At 36.4% G+C, this 16,388-nt stretch overlaps 1 protein-coding gene across 1 annotated transcript in view; it reads left to right on the forward strand.

Moving 5' to 3' along the window:
* CDC73 (cell division cycle 73) overlaps positions 1 to 16,388 on the forward strand; it is a 137,835-nt gene that overhangs the window by 103,945 nt on the left and 17,502 nt on the right. Inside the window, exon 14 of the mRNA XM_025927830.2 lies at positions 13,324 to 13,485. Coding sequence (XP_025783615.1) covers positions 13,324 to 13,485 — 162 coding nt within the window. The remainder of the gene's footprint in view (positions 1 to 13,323; positions 13,486 to 16,388) is intronic.

Below are 16,388 nucleotides of genomic sequence, written 5' to 3' on the forward strand. Positions count from 1 at the left end.
TCTTTAGTAGGGTGTTTTTTATATCCAAGTATTCATGGTCTTTCCAAATTTTTTCTTGTGGTTGATTTCAAGTTTCATAGTGTTGTTTAAAAATATGCAAGGTATGATCTTGATCTTTTTGTGCTTGTTGAGGGCTGACTTGTGACCCAGTATGTGATCTGTTCTGGAGAATGTTCCATGTGCATTTGAGAAGAATGTGTATTCTGCTGCTTTAGGATGAAATGTTCTGAATATGTCTGTTAAGTCCATCTGGTCCAGTGTGTCTTTCAAAGCCATTGTTTCCTTCTTGATTTTCTGCTTAGATGATCTTTCCACTGCTGTAAGTGGAGTGTTGAAGTCCCCTACTATTATGGTATTATCATCAGTGAGTATCTTTATGTTTGTGATTCATAGAATTATATATTTGGGTGCTCCCATGTTGGCATAAATATTTACAGTGTTAGATCTTCCTGGTGGATAGACCCCTTAATTATGATACAGTGTCCCTCTTCATTTCTTGTTTCAGTCTTTGGTTCAAAATCTAGTTTATCTAATATAAATATGGCTATTCTGGCTTTCTTTTGATGACCATTGTAATGATAGATGGCTCTCCATCTCCTTACTTTCAATCTGCAGGTGTCTTTAGGTCTAAAATGAATTTCTTGTAAACAGCATATAGATGGGTATTGTTTTCTTATCCATTCTGATACCTGATGTCTTTTGGTTAGAGCGTTTAGTCCATTGACATTTAGAGTGAGTACAGAAAGATACGAATTTTGTCTCATTGTATTGCCTACAGGCATGTAGAGTTGGTGTTTCTGGTGATGTTCTTGGTCCTTTCTAGTCTTTGTTGCTTTTTGTCTTTTTGTTTTGTTTTGTCTTTTCCCCACTCAATGAACCCCCTATGATTTCTGGCCAGGCTGGTTTAGTAGTCACAAATTCCTTTAGTTTTTGTTTGTCTGGGAAACTCTTGATTTCTCCTTCTATTTTGAATGACAGCCTTGCTGGGTAAAGAATTCTTAGTTGCATATTTTTCCGATTTAGCACATTGAATATATCCTACCACTCCTTTCTGGCCTGCCAAGTCTCTGTGGATAGGTCTGCTACAACCTGATCTGTCTTAACTTACAGGTTAAGGACTTTTTTCCCCTTGCTGTTTTCATAATTCTTTCCTTTTCTGTGTATTTTGTGAATTTGACTATGATATACCTTAGTGATTGGTTTTTGTTGAATCTAATGGGATTTCTCTGTGCTTCTTGGATTTTTATGTCTGTGTCCTTCCTCAGATTAGGAAAGTTTTCCAGTGTTATTACTCACATAAACCTTCTGCCCCTTTTTCTCTCTCTTCATCTTCTGGGATTCTTTTTTAATAAGTCATTCTTTTTTCTTTTTTAATAAGATGTCATTCTTTTTTAATAAGTCACTGAGTTCTCTAAGTCTTGTATCGTGATCTTTTCCCTTTGTTTCCCTCTTTTTCTGCTTCATTGTTCTCCATAATTTTATCTTCTGTATCACTGATTCACTGGATGCTGTCGTGGCATCCATTCGAGTTTGCATCTCGGTTACAGCATTTTTAATTTTGTCCTGACTATATTTTATTTCTTTGTCTCCAGAGAAACCCATTCTATGCTTTTTTCAGCCTCAGTATTCTCATTATCATGGTTCTAAATTCTAGTTTAGATGTCTTGCTTATATTTGTGTTGATTAAGCCCCTGACTGTCATTTCTTCCCCTTCTTTCTTTTGGAGTGAATTCCTTTATTTTGTCATTTTGGTGGAAGGAAAAAAATTAATAAAATAAAAAAGAAAAATTAAAAAATTAAAACCAAAAAAAAATCAAGTAAAGGTTAAAGCTAGATTCTAGATGTGTTTTGGTCTGCTTGTACAAAGAAGCTTGATAGAATAGAGAAAAGGGGGAAAGAAAAATGGTAAGAAAATTAAAAATTAAAAAGAAATTTATATAATAAAATAGAATAAAATTAAAGAAAATGAAATAGAACAAAAAGTTTAAAAAATTAAAAATAAAGTAAAAAAAAATAAAAATTTTCTCTTTCTATAGCCAAGAAAGAGGAAGAAAGGAAAGAATGAAAAAAAAAAAAAAAAAAGAAAACAATTTAAGCAAAGAAAATGAGTAAATGAACCAGCACACAGAATGAAACCCAAATAAAGTTACATCCAGTTTGCCCTAGAACTGAAACTGTGAAGCCTTCTATAGTTTGTAGGCTAAGCAGGTGGAATGACTTGTGCTGGTCTTTTAGGGGATGTGCTTGGAGGGCACAGTTGGGTTGGGCTTGGTGTAACAGCTCCATTCTCCACGAGTTGGCCTTGCTTAGCTTACTTGGGTGGATCAGTGTGACACACATCTGTCTTTACGGGAGATGTGGAAATGGCTTCACTCAGCTCCCTGGTCTTCTGGCACAGAAACTTTGTGCTCTCACCAACTTGCCATCAAGCACCCCTCCTTTGTCTCAGGCCTCCGTCCACTACCCTTTCCATGTCCAAGCTGTCTACCTTCCAGGTGGCACTTCCTTCCAGAGTTTTATCTCAGATGGGATTGTGTTTCAAAACCGCACATTTCAGAGACCCCTGTGGCTTGGACCTGCTCCAGCTCTCTGGGGGAGGGTCTTGCTGAGCAATGGTTGGGTGCCGGCTTGCTCCAGAAAACCTTTGTGCAATCACACAGTGTCAGAGGTTCAGAGATTATGGCAAATCACAGCACACAGCCGGTGCTAGGTTTCACCACACTCTGGGGTCTTTGTCCCAATACTAGCAAACGTGGCTGCTCTTCAGGGTCCTCTGGGACCTTTGCCTGTGGGGAAACCATATGGCTTCTATCAAATGCACTCCAAGGAGAGGAACCGCTTCTTCCCATGTGGCCCTCAGACCCCGCAGACCCCTCTGCCTTGCTCCTGGGGATTTGCCCTACTTCCTCACCAGAGCACCGCCAGGCACTGAACTCAGAAACTACAGACTTTGTTCCACTGTTTATAGAATTTTGGTGATATTGAAACCCTCTCTTTTCTTCCCGTCAGTGGTTTTGGGGAACAGATTTCTTGTTCAGTGCCCTGTGAGTGTTTTCACTCTTTCTCTCTCTTTCTCTCTAGCTACTCTCGGTGGAGTGCTTTTTTTGCATGATCCTGATGTACTGTACTCTCCCCCTTTCTCTCTTTCTGTCCTTTTTCTGCTAAAACAGCTCCCTACTCTCCATGGCTTTTCTCTTCCACAGTTCACCTCCCCGCACTGTGTACCTGCTGAGTTCTCTGGCTCAAGTTATGCAGGTTGTTGTGTTAATCCTCAGATCAAGCTCCTAGGTGTTCAAAACGGTTTGGTGCTGATTTAGCTGTATTTCAGGGATAAGACAAGCTCAGGGTCTCCATGCTACTCCGCCACCTTAACTACCCCCCTCCCCCCAATGTTTTTCTTGTGATTACAGCTTTAAATATCCATTCCCTTAAGTACTGTCAAATATGCAATGCAGTATTATAGCTATAGTTGATATGTTGTACATTACCTGTGATTTATTTATTTGGTAGCTAGAAATGTGTACCATTTTATTTGTAACTGGAATTTTATATCTGAAATTTTTAGTCTCCTCCTTCCTCATTTCTTGTTTAAAATGAGTATAGTCACAGTAGTATCACTTTGCTATAGTAAATACAAATCATGATAATGTGTACAAAGTTAATCTCTCCCTTACCTAGCTAGCTTCTCTAGAAGTATTTATCTTCATGTTAATTAATATGAATAGGTGTGCCACTTTTAGGATCATGATTATTATTTTTTAATCTTTATGCTACTTGTAGTGGTTGTCATTTACAGAAGAAAAATGGTGATGCTAAAATTGTTTTAAATAATTTGCAATGATATGTACATTAGTAAGATTTAAAATGGGCGGTAGATAAGTGATTTTCGGAATGCTGTCAAGTTTATGAACATTATTATTAGCATGGCAGATAATGAGTGGTTGCTAGTGATTTCTGGATGTCTACTTTTGCTTTTGACGGGAGGATATCCACTATGTTTTCCTCTCATTTTAAATTTCATATACCAGATTCTCATGATTTATTTGTGCTCTTGGCCTTTTGCTGTTTGCATTTGTGAATTGTTAGTGGACTTTATTCTAAGGCATTGCACTTTTGTGTAGTGTACATTAACCTAAATTAACTATCTTCTTTCATTAAAAACTGAAAGGGGTGTGTGTGAACGTGAGCTTGTGTGCATGTATGTCTGCATGGCGGGGCACAAGTGTTCTCAGCCTCCTTGCTCAGGTAGGCGATATTTGTGTCCTTTTTTTTTTTTTTCTAATTTTTTTTTTTTTTAACGCTTATTTATTCTTGAGACAGGGAGAGACAGAGCATGAATAGGGGAGGGTCAGAGAGAGGGAGACACAGAGTATGAAGCAGGCTCCAGGCTCTGAGCTGTCAGCACAGAGCCCGACGCGGGGCTAGAACTCATGGACTGCAAGATCATGACCTGAGCTGAAGTCGGCCGCCCAACTGACTGAGCCACCCAGGTGCCCCTTGTGTCCTTTTTAACACAGTTAAAAACATAGTTGCTTACGTAGTACTAGGCGTAATAAGTTAAATAAAATCATTTTAATAAAATATTTTCAAGGGGAAAAATTTGTTTTTTCCTGTTCCCACATAGAGGCTCATGAGTTTGACACAATAATTTATAAACATTTATTGCAGAGTTCATATAGCTTGAGTGTAGTAAAATGCTATTCTGAGGAAACAGTGGTCATTCTATCCTGTGGTGTTTGTCAGTTAAATTTTTTCCCATCATGCTGATTATTAAAATGGGTGAATATATATTGAACATTCGTGGGTACTTAGGGTTTTGTTTTAAGGTAGTTCATTCTGTTTTTTATTGGTAAGTGAAAGAAAATGGAAGAACCCAGCCTAGTGTTTTGGAGGCTAAGAGTGGTGGTGTGGTCATTAGTTGGAGAGAAGGGGGTTAAATGTATTCTGCAGCAATACTTTTCTAGTGTTTTGTACTCTGTTATGGTACTCCTTATTAAATAGAGGTTGTCAAATTGTCCAGTTATCTTATACACATGGCGATTAAATCTTGGCATTTGTTATGAATTTGGACTTTTGCTCACTAAGCTTTAACCTTAATTATTTGAAGAAGTTCTGGATCGAAGACACGCCCTTACATAATTATTTTATAAATTTGTTTTTGTTGGGTGCTGCAGGAATGTAATACATCTAAAGTTGTTTTTTTATGTTAAATTCTCAATTCAAGGGGTTGGCCCTTGGCTGACAAATTATCTGGGACTCCTTTCTTCCTCCCCTACTCTTGAACCAGATCAAGATGGATACACGTCTTTAAAACTTGGAGAGGCGCCCAGGTGGCTCAGTTGTCTGAGCCTTTGACTCTTGATTTTCGCTCAGGTCATGATCTCACGGTTCATGGGATCTAGCCCATGGGGCTTGGGATTCTCTCTCTTCCTCTCCTTCTGCCCCTCCCCCGCTTGCTCGCACTTGCACTCTCTCAAATGAATAAACTTTAAAAAAAAGAAAACTTGATTAGAATTTTGTCTCCAAGTTCATCCTTTTGTTGTTTGTTTATTTACCTCTTCTAAGGTTACAGTTCTAGCTTCTTTGTGCCCTTCCTTTCTGTGGGTGGTAAAAACCAAGTCTCAAGCAGGTATTCCTGTCTTCCACTCTCATCCACTGCAGCATCAGTTGATTTCTGACTCATGACTATTTTCTTTCCAGTTCACCTATGCATTTCAGGTATTTGTTATATTTTATCTGACATTTCTTGGAAGGATTTTTATAATTACTGGAACACTGTATTATTGGAACTGGAATTTTATAAGGTATTTAATTTTTCTATATTGAGTTTATTTATTCAACACTCATAGAACAGTAACTAACAATCAAAGTGCTATGTAGATAAATGTTCTGCGAGCTCAGCCTTTTTGGAGCTTACATGATAGTGGTGTTAGTGTACTAGGAGTCACCTATTGCAACTGATGAGAAATAAAATATGTTCCAGCATTTGGGATAAAACTGAATCTTAATGCCTTATTATTGAGAGTATAATGAAAAGTATAATTTTCTTTGACACCAGTTTACAAACTTAAATCGCATCTTGAAGATAAGTTCAAAATCAGATTAGACCTCAGCAATAATATATCAGCCATGAAAAACTTTACCTACCTCCTCTCATAAATTATGTGGTGTTAGTGAGAAGGTATGTAACTCTAGTGATTTTTTTATAATCTAAAAAAATACTTGAAAATTACTGTTTTCTAGATTTTGAGACCTAAAAAGGAATCTCAGAATATACTCTTATTCTCAATGAAAATGCTGAGAGATAGGGGCGCCTGGGTGGCGTAGTCGGTTAAGCGTCCGACTTCAGCCAGGTCACGATTTCGCGGTCCGTGAGTTCGAGCCCCGCGTCAGGCCCTGGGCTGATGGCTCAGAGCCTGGAGCCTGTTTCCGATTCTGTGTCTCCCTCTCTCTCTGCCCCTCCCCCGTTCATGCTCTGTCTCTCTCTGTCCCAAAAAAAATAAATAAACGTTGGAAAAAAAAAAAAAAATGCTGAGAGATAACCCTAAAACCTACTCTGGTAGTTGCAGAGCAGAAAATACAACCAGGTCTCCCAATGTCCAGTTTAGTTATTTTAACTTTTGGATAATGGGGATTCTTAACCAACATTCTGATTAAGAAATTGGGTTTTATTCTGGAACAAAATACTCTTTTGCAGTATTCAAGGTCTTACATTCACTATTAATTACAATAACAATATTTTGTAATTTGGTTTAACAATGAAAATTCTTATTAAATATTTTTAGTGGTAACTAGGAAAGTATTTTTGGTCATTAACATAATTTGTAGCCAAAGGAAGAATGTGAATGCTCTGCCTTCTCTCTTGGTGGAATAACAGTGATAATTCTTGAAGAAAGAAAACAAAAGCAACTTTACTGCCAAACAGAAAATCATACTGCTTCCAAACTTATGACTAATTATAAATGAGACACAAAATGAGTTGTAAAACTTACTAATTTCAGGTTTTACCAAGCGCAGAATTGGATATAAGTGCCTGTGTCTTAAAATAGCTGTATAAAAATCCATGTAATATGACACATACCAGTATATCTGTACAGTCTTGTTTAGTACTTTTGAATAAAATTTTCACCAAACTTTTTTCCATTAACAGTAGGGAAAGAAGAAATTTTTGTTTTTATCATTTAGTGTTCTTACAGTGTTGTGGATTACTCAAGTAATTCCTCATGTCATCTACAATTGGGTGAATAAGACATATTATTTTGGTCTTCTTTGAAATAGATTTGATAATGTAACTGAGACTGTGCCAGACCCATGCAAAAAATGGATTTGCTTAACTGCTTTAACTTTTTTTTTTTTTTTAGTTTGAAGATTCATGTGTTTTCTTTCCACCTAATGAATATACAAGAGTTGTTTTTTCATTGTTTATATTCTGTGAAATATGTATCTATTTTTTTGTTTTGTGATGGCTTCTGTGTTTTGCATCTGGCACCCAGTTGGAATTCACAATTCCAACTAAATTGTGAATTCCTTAGAGAAAAGGGCTTGTTACTCTGTTGTCATTTGTATCTCCGTTGTTGAAAAACAGTGTTTGCCCAATAAAGGATATTAAGTAAATGTCTAGGAAAATGAGAAGCAGAAAGGATCACACTGAGAAAATTGGACAGGGGTAGATTTGTATATCTGAAATTCAAGGTTTGTTTTGTGTGTGTGTTTGTGCAAGCTGTGAACTCATTCAGTGCATTTATTTCAAATTTCAGATTTCTTTTTTTTTTTTTTTTTTTTTACATTTATTTATTTTTGAGAGATGATAGAGACAGAGCATGAGCAGGGGAAAGGCAGACAGAGGGGGAGACACAGAATCCAAAGCAGGCTCCAGGCTCAGAGCTGTCAGCACCGAGCCGGACGCAGGGCTTGAACCCACAAACCATGAGATCATGACCTGAGCCAAAGTTGGACCCTTAACTGACTGAGCCACCCAGGCGCCCCTCTAATTTCAGATTTCTTTTTTGATATATGATAGTTGTATCTGTACCTGGGACTTGATTTTAGTTCCTGTGAAGTGTCATTATACTTGTTGGTATTGCATTTTGTGCACTTACTGTATTTGGATCAGGTGATTTTTAAGGTCACTTTTAGCTCTTTGATTTTTATGATTTGTGAATTTGGTATTTCCAGCTCTCACAATTTTTAATAATTGACAGCTATTTATAATTTTTATAAATATCTTAATGGTTACAGAAAATTCACAGTAAGATTTTGGAGTGTTTAAAAAGAAATTCTATCTTTACTTTTTAATTCTCCAGGACTTTTGCAGTGCTCATCTGAATGCATTACAAATCTAAATCTTAAATATTGTTTATAATGGTAGATAGTAAACAGTGCAAAGAAATCACAAAGTAAATTTTAGTGTTTTTTTTCCCCCCCTCTTTAGGCTTACAACAGAGAAACCAAACAATTAAAAAGACCACATTCTTAGGGTAGACCAAGCCTAATTTTTCTTCTAAGTATAAAACACTCCCTTCATTGTTTAACACCTCATTGCAACTGACATCTCCCCTACAGTTTGAGTCAGCTGGAGGCTTTGCTATGTAATTAATGCATAATTGAAACCTCCTCCACACAATTACAGAACTGGCTGTACCCCATAGCTCATTTTGGCATAGATTCTATTTGGTTTCATGTAAAATTAAGGATTCTTCCTTTTTTTTTTTTTTTTTTGGCCCTTCAATAAAAAAATCACACAAAAACAAAACCCTTAACCTTTAACATCTGTAAATAACAAAATTAAGGTTGTGTTATGAAAGTATTAAAAAATATATTTTACATTTATAAATGTGATCCTGAGAGAAGTTTTAGTAGGACTGTAAGTTTATTTAAAATAAAATGATTGGATGACACTCGTGATTCTGGCCATTATGGTAGCCTCACAGGACCAAGGTTCCAAAGGGGAGAAATTGCACATAGAGAGTGCCTCACAGATATGCGGAGGATTCTCTTTGCAGTAGTCAAATACTGTGGAGTACATTCATGTGAGAAAACTGCTTGATGCCTGGGGAAGAAGCAAGCAGAACAAATACTGGAGTTTATACCGGACCATGAATAATTCATGTTCCAAACAACCACAGGTAATGCAAAAAGATTCAACCACTTTGGAAAACAATATAGAAGTTTTTTCTTTAAAAAAAAAAAAAAATTTTTTAACATTTATTTATTTTTGAGAGACAGAGAGAGATAGAGCACAAGCAGGATAGGAGCAGAGTTAGAAGGAGACACAGAATCCAAAGCAGGCTCCAGGCCCCGAGCTGCCAGCACAGAGCCCGATGTGGGGCTCGTACTCACGGACCGCGAGATCATGACCTGAGCCGAAGTCAGCCACTCAACCAACTGAGCCACCCAGACGCCCCTACAATATAGAAGTTTTTAATTTTTTTCTCTTTACATTGAAGATATTATTGCACTATCTTCTAGCTTCCTTTGTTGATGATAGGTCAGCTGTTAGTGTGATAATCCTATGAAGGAAGTCTGCTTTACCTGGTTATTTTAAAGACCATTTTAAATTTATCTGCTCTGCCTAGATGTAGATTTCTTATATATCCCATTTTGGGATTCATTAAAATTGAATGTATGGATTTGTGTTTTTCATCAATTCTGAGTCTTGGCCCTTATTGCTTTAGGTAATACCTCTGTGTTGCCTCCCCCCAACCCCCCTTTTCCCTTCTCTTTTTTGGGACTTTTTCAATTTCAGTGGTTCTGTTTAGTTCTTTTTCAAATCTTTGGTCTCTTTCAAAATAAATTTTTCTCCTGTACATATTTGCAAGCTTGTTTTGTAAGCTTTGATCTTTGATATTTGCATTTGAAGTCCTTAGTTACCTTTTCTTTTGACTATTTTGACTGTTGTTTCATTCATGATACCTCTCATTTCCCTGCATGTTTAGTTTTTTAGTACATTTAATATTTTTGATTGTCTTCATTTACTCATTTACGGTTCATTTTCCTTGGAGTTTTTTTCTGTGGAAATTCTTTGAGTTCCAAATTGAAGGTGGGTGGATGGCAGGGGTGGAGGGGACTCCAGGAAAGGTTTACATTTGTGTTTGCAAAGTACCTAAGAGCGTTGCCAATATTACATCACTTTAAATGAAATTTTCATTTTGAGGGTTTTTAACATCCAGACATTGTTGCTTTTTCTTGTCTTTTCTCTACTTTTCAAATTTCACCTTCTTTTATTTAGGAAAAAGGAAAACTGTATTTTTAACCTGCTGGGAAATATTCATAAACTTGCTCTGTTTTAAAAATAACAGGGGCGCCTGGGTGGCGCAGTCGGTTGAGCGTCCGACTTCAGCCAGGTCACGATCTCACGGTCCGTGAGTTCGAGCCCCGCATCGGGCTCTGGGCTGATGGCTCAGAGCCTGGAGCCTGTTTCTGATTCTGTGTCTCCCTCTCTCTCTGCCCCTCCCCCGTTCATGCTCTGTCTCTCTCTGTCCCAAAAATAAATAAACGTTGAAAAAAAAAATTTAAAAATAACATACAGTTTTGAACTTAACTTGGCTATATCAACTATTTGCATTTTATTCTTTGACAATACTAACATAGTTATTTCACTAGAACTGTACCAGTTTAGATAGTAGTGACTTTAGTCCTATCACCCATACTCCTTCACTCATGGAATGTAAAATAGAATAAATAAATGGCAAATATTGGATGAGTCAGTGGACATCATAATATTTCTCCAAATTACATATATTCATCTACCATATCACATGTGCATTTCTGGTTGTATTTGTTAGAACACTTTAAATTGGAAGTGATAAATACCAATTTGTAGTAGCTTTACCAAAAAATAACTTATTTGGCTCAACATGACTGAACAGTCCTGGCTTCTGACATAGTGCTAAAATGATATCATCAGGGGTTGGTCTTTCCATCTCTTGGGTTCTCCCCCCCTTCAGGGTTGAAGATGACTATCAAAAACTCCAGGTTATCTAGCACAGTAGAAGGACAGTGCCTGTTTTCCAATAATTCCAGCAAAAATCCAGGATTAAGTCTCATTGGCCTGGCTTGGATAATGTGTTTATTTCTCAATTAGTTATTGTGGTCAGGGTGGTTAATTCCTGCTTTAGATTCAAGCAAGGGCCAATTTACAATTCGGAGATTTGATTTTCCTTGCAGTTGCCAGGGCGTTGATAAGAGCTAGGGGACAGGAAAAAGAGTGGGAAGTGGGTTTATTTCTAGTTTACCATTATACTGAACTTAACCCCTGAGAGTCCTACCTTTATGAAAGAAGGAACTTATGTTAGATTCCCTCCCTTGAGCAGAATTTGACCTTTATTTCCTATTCCAGGAACTGAGTGAAATAAAATAGCTTGAGCTTAATTAGTTTGCCAGCACCTTCCATGGACGGAAAAGTCTGCATTGTTATTCTAACTTTAAGTTTAGGAGAGTAGGTTAGAAGATCTATCCTTGTGTTAATACATGAGATCAAAGCTGAAAAGCATTTTGAAATACTGACACATTTTACTCTACAGAAGGCTGCTATCCTAAAGAAAGACCTAGATATATTTAGAAATTAAAAATACTAGCGCATGTAAAAATTGTAGGCCATTAGTTGTAGGATGTTAAAGAACCATGTTAATACTCTGAACCTCAATAAAACTTTCATCAGCAAATAAGTGAACCTGGAAATGCTATGTAACTCCTTCCTTACGCTTTAGAAGTTGAATTAGGTGTTTAATAGACATTAAAGTTGGATATTATAAATCACTCGTGTGTGTGTGTATAGTAATTTATTAAAGTTTATAAGTAATTGTATACTTTTATAACATTTACAATTTCAAAAGCTAGAAAATAGATTCAGTATTATATTTAAAAATGTAAAAATTTAAACCCATCTGGATAGAGAGGATTGAAATAAAGCATCTTTCACTTGCCAGTGAGACAACTTTGTTCTTTGTATCTGGAGCATAAGCTTCAAGAGGGCAGGGATGGTGTTTTGTACAACTATGTATATTGTGTAACTTAGCACAGTGTGTTACTGTTCACTTAATACATTTTGTTGTAGCTTTATATTAAAACTGTTTCCAACCAGTGCATGTATATTAATTTTAACATGTTTAATGATTCAGAGTGTTAGTATTTGGCACTTCCTTTTTTGTTTTTTTAAAGATGTTTATTTTTGAGTACACACTCGAGTGGGGAAGGAGCAGAGAGAAGGGGATAGAGGATCCAAAAGCGGGCTCTGCACTGATAGCAGTTAGCCCAATGTGGGGCCCTAACTCATGAACCACAAGATCATGAACTGAGCCGAAGTCACCAACTAAGCCACCCAGGCGCTCCTATATTTGGCATTTTCTAAGTAGGCTTGATTTATAAATAAACTGAATCCATAGGGAGCAAAATGATTATCTGGAGGAAATTTTTAAATTTATGGAAATCTTAACTTTTCCATTAGATTTGGACATGGATATGAAAATAGCTCAGAAATGAAGTTTAGTTTATCACAGTCACCATCTACTAAAGACCTTCATGAGTATGAGACTAGTTTTACTCATGATGAATCCAGCATGTGATATTCAAAATTTTCAAAGGACTTTAATAAAATATGCTAATAGACTGTATTAGGAGTATGCAGCTAAAAAAAAAAACAAAAAACGACTGTTTTGAAATGCTTTGTGAACACCAACAATCTAGAGGTGGCAACAGCTCTGCAGATTGCTAAGTTATATTTGAAGATAATCTGTTGATGGTACAGTGGAGAATTGAGTCACATGGTAGAGTTGGTAATTTACTAAATTACTAGCAGTATTTACTAAGACAATTAGCATACACTTATTTAATTTCCTCCTTAAAAATTTGCAAAGCAACCCTGAAATTAGATGGCATTTTTCTAATTTTGCTTAGTCATAATCCATGAAAAGGGGTATTTTGTGAAGCTCTTGGATATACTAAGTCATGTATCTGGGAAGAAGCCACATCATCTTATTTCAAGTGACCTTTTGATTTATAATAGGATATCCTTCTAATAGCATTTGAAAAACCAAGGATTAGTATGGTCTTTTATGTAACTTTGGAGAATGCTAAGTGCTAGATGAAAGAACATAAATTGTGTGTGTCTCTTTGTGAGCCAACTTATGGACTAAGTGAGCTGAGTGCTATTTGGCATGGGAAGAAAGATTATACTCTCTACACATTGTAATCTGTACATGCAGAAGCAGGTTCATTTAAAAAAAAAAAAGAAAGAAAAAAGGTTTTAAAAATAATTTCTAACTTATTTTCCCATTTGTGTCCCACTGAATCATTTGACCTTTTTTCATCTCTGTTTTTTCAAAGATTTGTCCCATCAGATGAAAAGAAGAAACAAGGCTGCCAACGAGAAAATGAAACTTTAATACAGAGAAGAAAAGATCAGATGCAACCAGGGGGCACTGCAATTAGTGTCACAGTTCCTTATAGAGTAGTAGACCAGCCGCTTAAACTTATGCCTCAAGACTGGTAAGATTATTTTTATTTTATGTAGTCATTAATTTTTTTGTATAATTAAAAAGTATCAAGTTTTGTCATGAGTTCTAGATAGAAACTATCCCTGAAGACATTGTTAGTGTCTAACTTGGTCATTAATAATGTCCATGTTTTAGTAATACCTAAATAAATTTGTATTCTGGATAGCTAAACATTATTTTACTTCTAAGAAACACTGACTTCTGGAAAATTTAGTAAAAATTCTTAACACTGTTTATTTGTTCTGGATCAGCTTTTAGAACAAAACTTCCAAATAGACTAATGTTTTGAGAACCTATTGTTTTAGTTTTTTGTTTTGGAGAATTCACATTTTGGAGTAAGAAACAATAAGTGAAGAAGTTGTTACTTTTATTATGAAGACTAATTTATTAATAAAAACAACATGATCACCCTACCCTGGTTTAGCTCTTTAATTGCATTAAAATGTTCTTTAAGGGGCGCCTGGGTGGCTCAGTCGGTTAAGCATCCGACTTCGGCTCAGGTCATGATCTCGCGGTCCGTGAGTTCAAGCCCCGCATCAGGCTCTGTGCTGACAGCTCAGAGCCTGGAGCCTGTTTCAAATTCTGTGTCTCCCTCTCTCTCTGACCCTCCCCCATTCATGCTGTCTCTCCCTGTCTCAAAAATAAATAAACGTTAAAAAATAAAAAAATAAAAAAAAAATTAAAAAAATTTAAAAAAATAAAAATAAAAAAATAAAATGTTCTTTAATAAAATATTAAGGTATTTTTAACAGTGTCTATTAGCTCAGATACATGAATTATCTTACATTTTATTAATATAAGGTAGAGTAAAAACAGTCTTGAGAGTGCATCTCTGTGTGACGTAAGAGAATGCAACACATTGATGCATTAACTGAAATTTACCTTTGAGGTGCTTACCAGTCTTCACACATTAGGAAGTCAGGGCATTGAGAATATAAGTATGTTAAAAATGTATTATATGAAGTAAAATGAGAATGTCAGTTATCAAGTTTAAAACTTGTAAGAAAGTTATTCCATGTTAGTATTACATGTTTGCAGTCATTTGCAGAAAATGATAATACAGTGTGTACAAGTGCCATCTCACCATGCTACAGAATAATGCTTGTATATATTAGCTAGGTCCCTAGTCATTGGTATCTTAACTTAGGTATATTTGCCTTATCTTTCTTCTTTCCTTCTCTGTTAATCCTTTCAAGAATTCACCAAGAGTAGTATTTATATTATCCTGCTTACATGCTAACCCTGTGAAGCCCAGTAGGATCTAGGTGATGTCTCTCCAGCAAATTTCCTTTAGTTTGGGAGGTACCTTCTGCTTTCAACTATTGTATGGCTAAAGCTAGGTCATGAAATTAAGAGGTCATTTAATAGTGAGCTCTGTTACCAAAGATCATTTGGCAGTATGGGACATGTATTCCATGAAAGGAGATTTTTAATTTAAGATTTCATTTTAGCCTTAGAGATTTTGAGCAGGTTAGAATTTTAAGCTGTGGTTTTTCACAGTAACTTGAATTGTTGCTGTAGATCTTTTATCTGAATAGAAGGTAGCCCTGGTTTAATTCTTTGTTGGATGTGTAGAGTCTTCATCTAATGCAATGGTTATTTAAAATGTGATCTTGGACCTCTGGGCATTCCTAAGACCATTTCAGGGAGTTGTAAGGTTAAAATGATTTCCATAATACTACTAAAATGGCTGTTCTCATGATTTATCAGTCCTCACCCAGGAACAGTAGCATAACCGGGGCACGGGATCAGCCATTCCCTCCCTTTCTTCTTCTCACTCCTCCTCTTCTTCCTTTCATTTCTCTTCTGCAAATGGACTGTCCATGCCCTTCTGTTTCCTCATCTGTAAAATAGGGTAATAATAGCACTCACCTCATTGGATTTTTTGGAAGATTCAGTGTATTAACATAGGTACTGTGTAAGGTGCTTAGAACAGCACTGGCACATAGTGAATGTTCATAATAAGTCTTATTAATGTTAACTGTTACTGTTTATTAGGGTTTTGTTTCCACCTCTTTAGTTCTAGCATAAGCTGTTTATGACTGTTACACTTATTATAATTTCTCAATTTAATTAAATATTTTGTGAACTAATGAAATACGAGGGCCTAGAAAAAGATTTGTTCTTTTCAGAAAAATAAAGTCTAACAGTTAGAAAAACAAGGTTTTAGAAAAACTTGCGTTTTTAGAAAAATGCTTATAGACTGGGCGCCTGGGTGGCTCAGTCGGTTGAGCATCCGACTACGGCTCAGGTCATGATCTCACGGTTTGTGAGTTTGAGCCCCGTGTCAGGCTCTGTGCTGACAGCTCAGAGCCTGGATCCTGCTTCGGATTCTGTGTCTCCCTTTCTCTCTGCTCCTCCCCTGCTCACACTCTGTCTCTTTCTCCTACAAAAATAAAAAAAATAAAAAAATTAAAAAAAAATTAGGGTGAGTGAAACAGTTGTAAAACAATTGGAAAAATTTTTAAGAAGTCTGATGGTTTCTATACTCAAATTACTTTCCAAATACTCAGAAGAACTCAAAAAATAAGGCCTTGGGGCTTCATAAAATGATTGGTGAGTTATTTATAATGTTTTTAGTTAATGTAAAATATTTAAGATCTACTTGAATTAAATGATTTCCTTTTAAAACCAACTTTTTCAGGGGCGCCTGGGTGGCGCAGTCGGTTAAGCGTCCGACTTCAGCCAGGTCACGATCTCGCGGTCCGTGAGTTCGAGCCCCGCGTCAGGCTCTGGGCTGATGGCTCAGAGCCTGGAGCCTGTTTCCGATTCTGTGTCTCCCTCTCTCTCTGCCCCTCCCCCGTTCATGCTCTGTCTCTCTCTGTCCCAAAAATAAATAAACGTTGAAAAAAAAATAAAACCAACTTTTTCAATTAATACATCCACCAGTGTTCC

This window comes from Puma concolor, chromosome E4, assembly GCF_028749965.1.
Source record: "Puma concolor isolate L17-30 chromosome E4, mPumCon1.1.hap2, whole genome shotgun sequence".
NCBI lineage: Eukaryota > Metazoa > Chordata > Mammalia > Carnivora > Felidae > Puma > Puma concolor.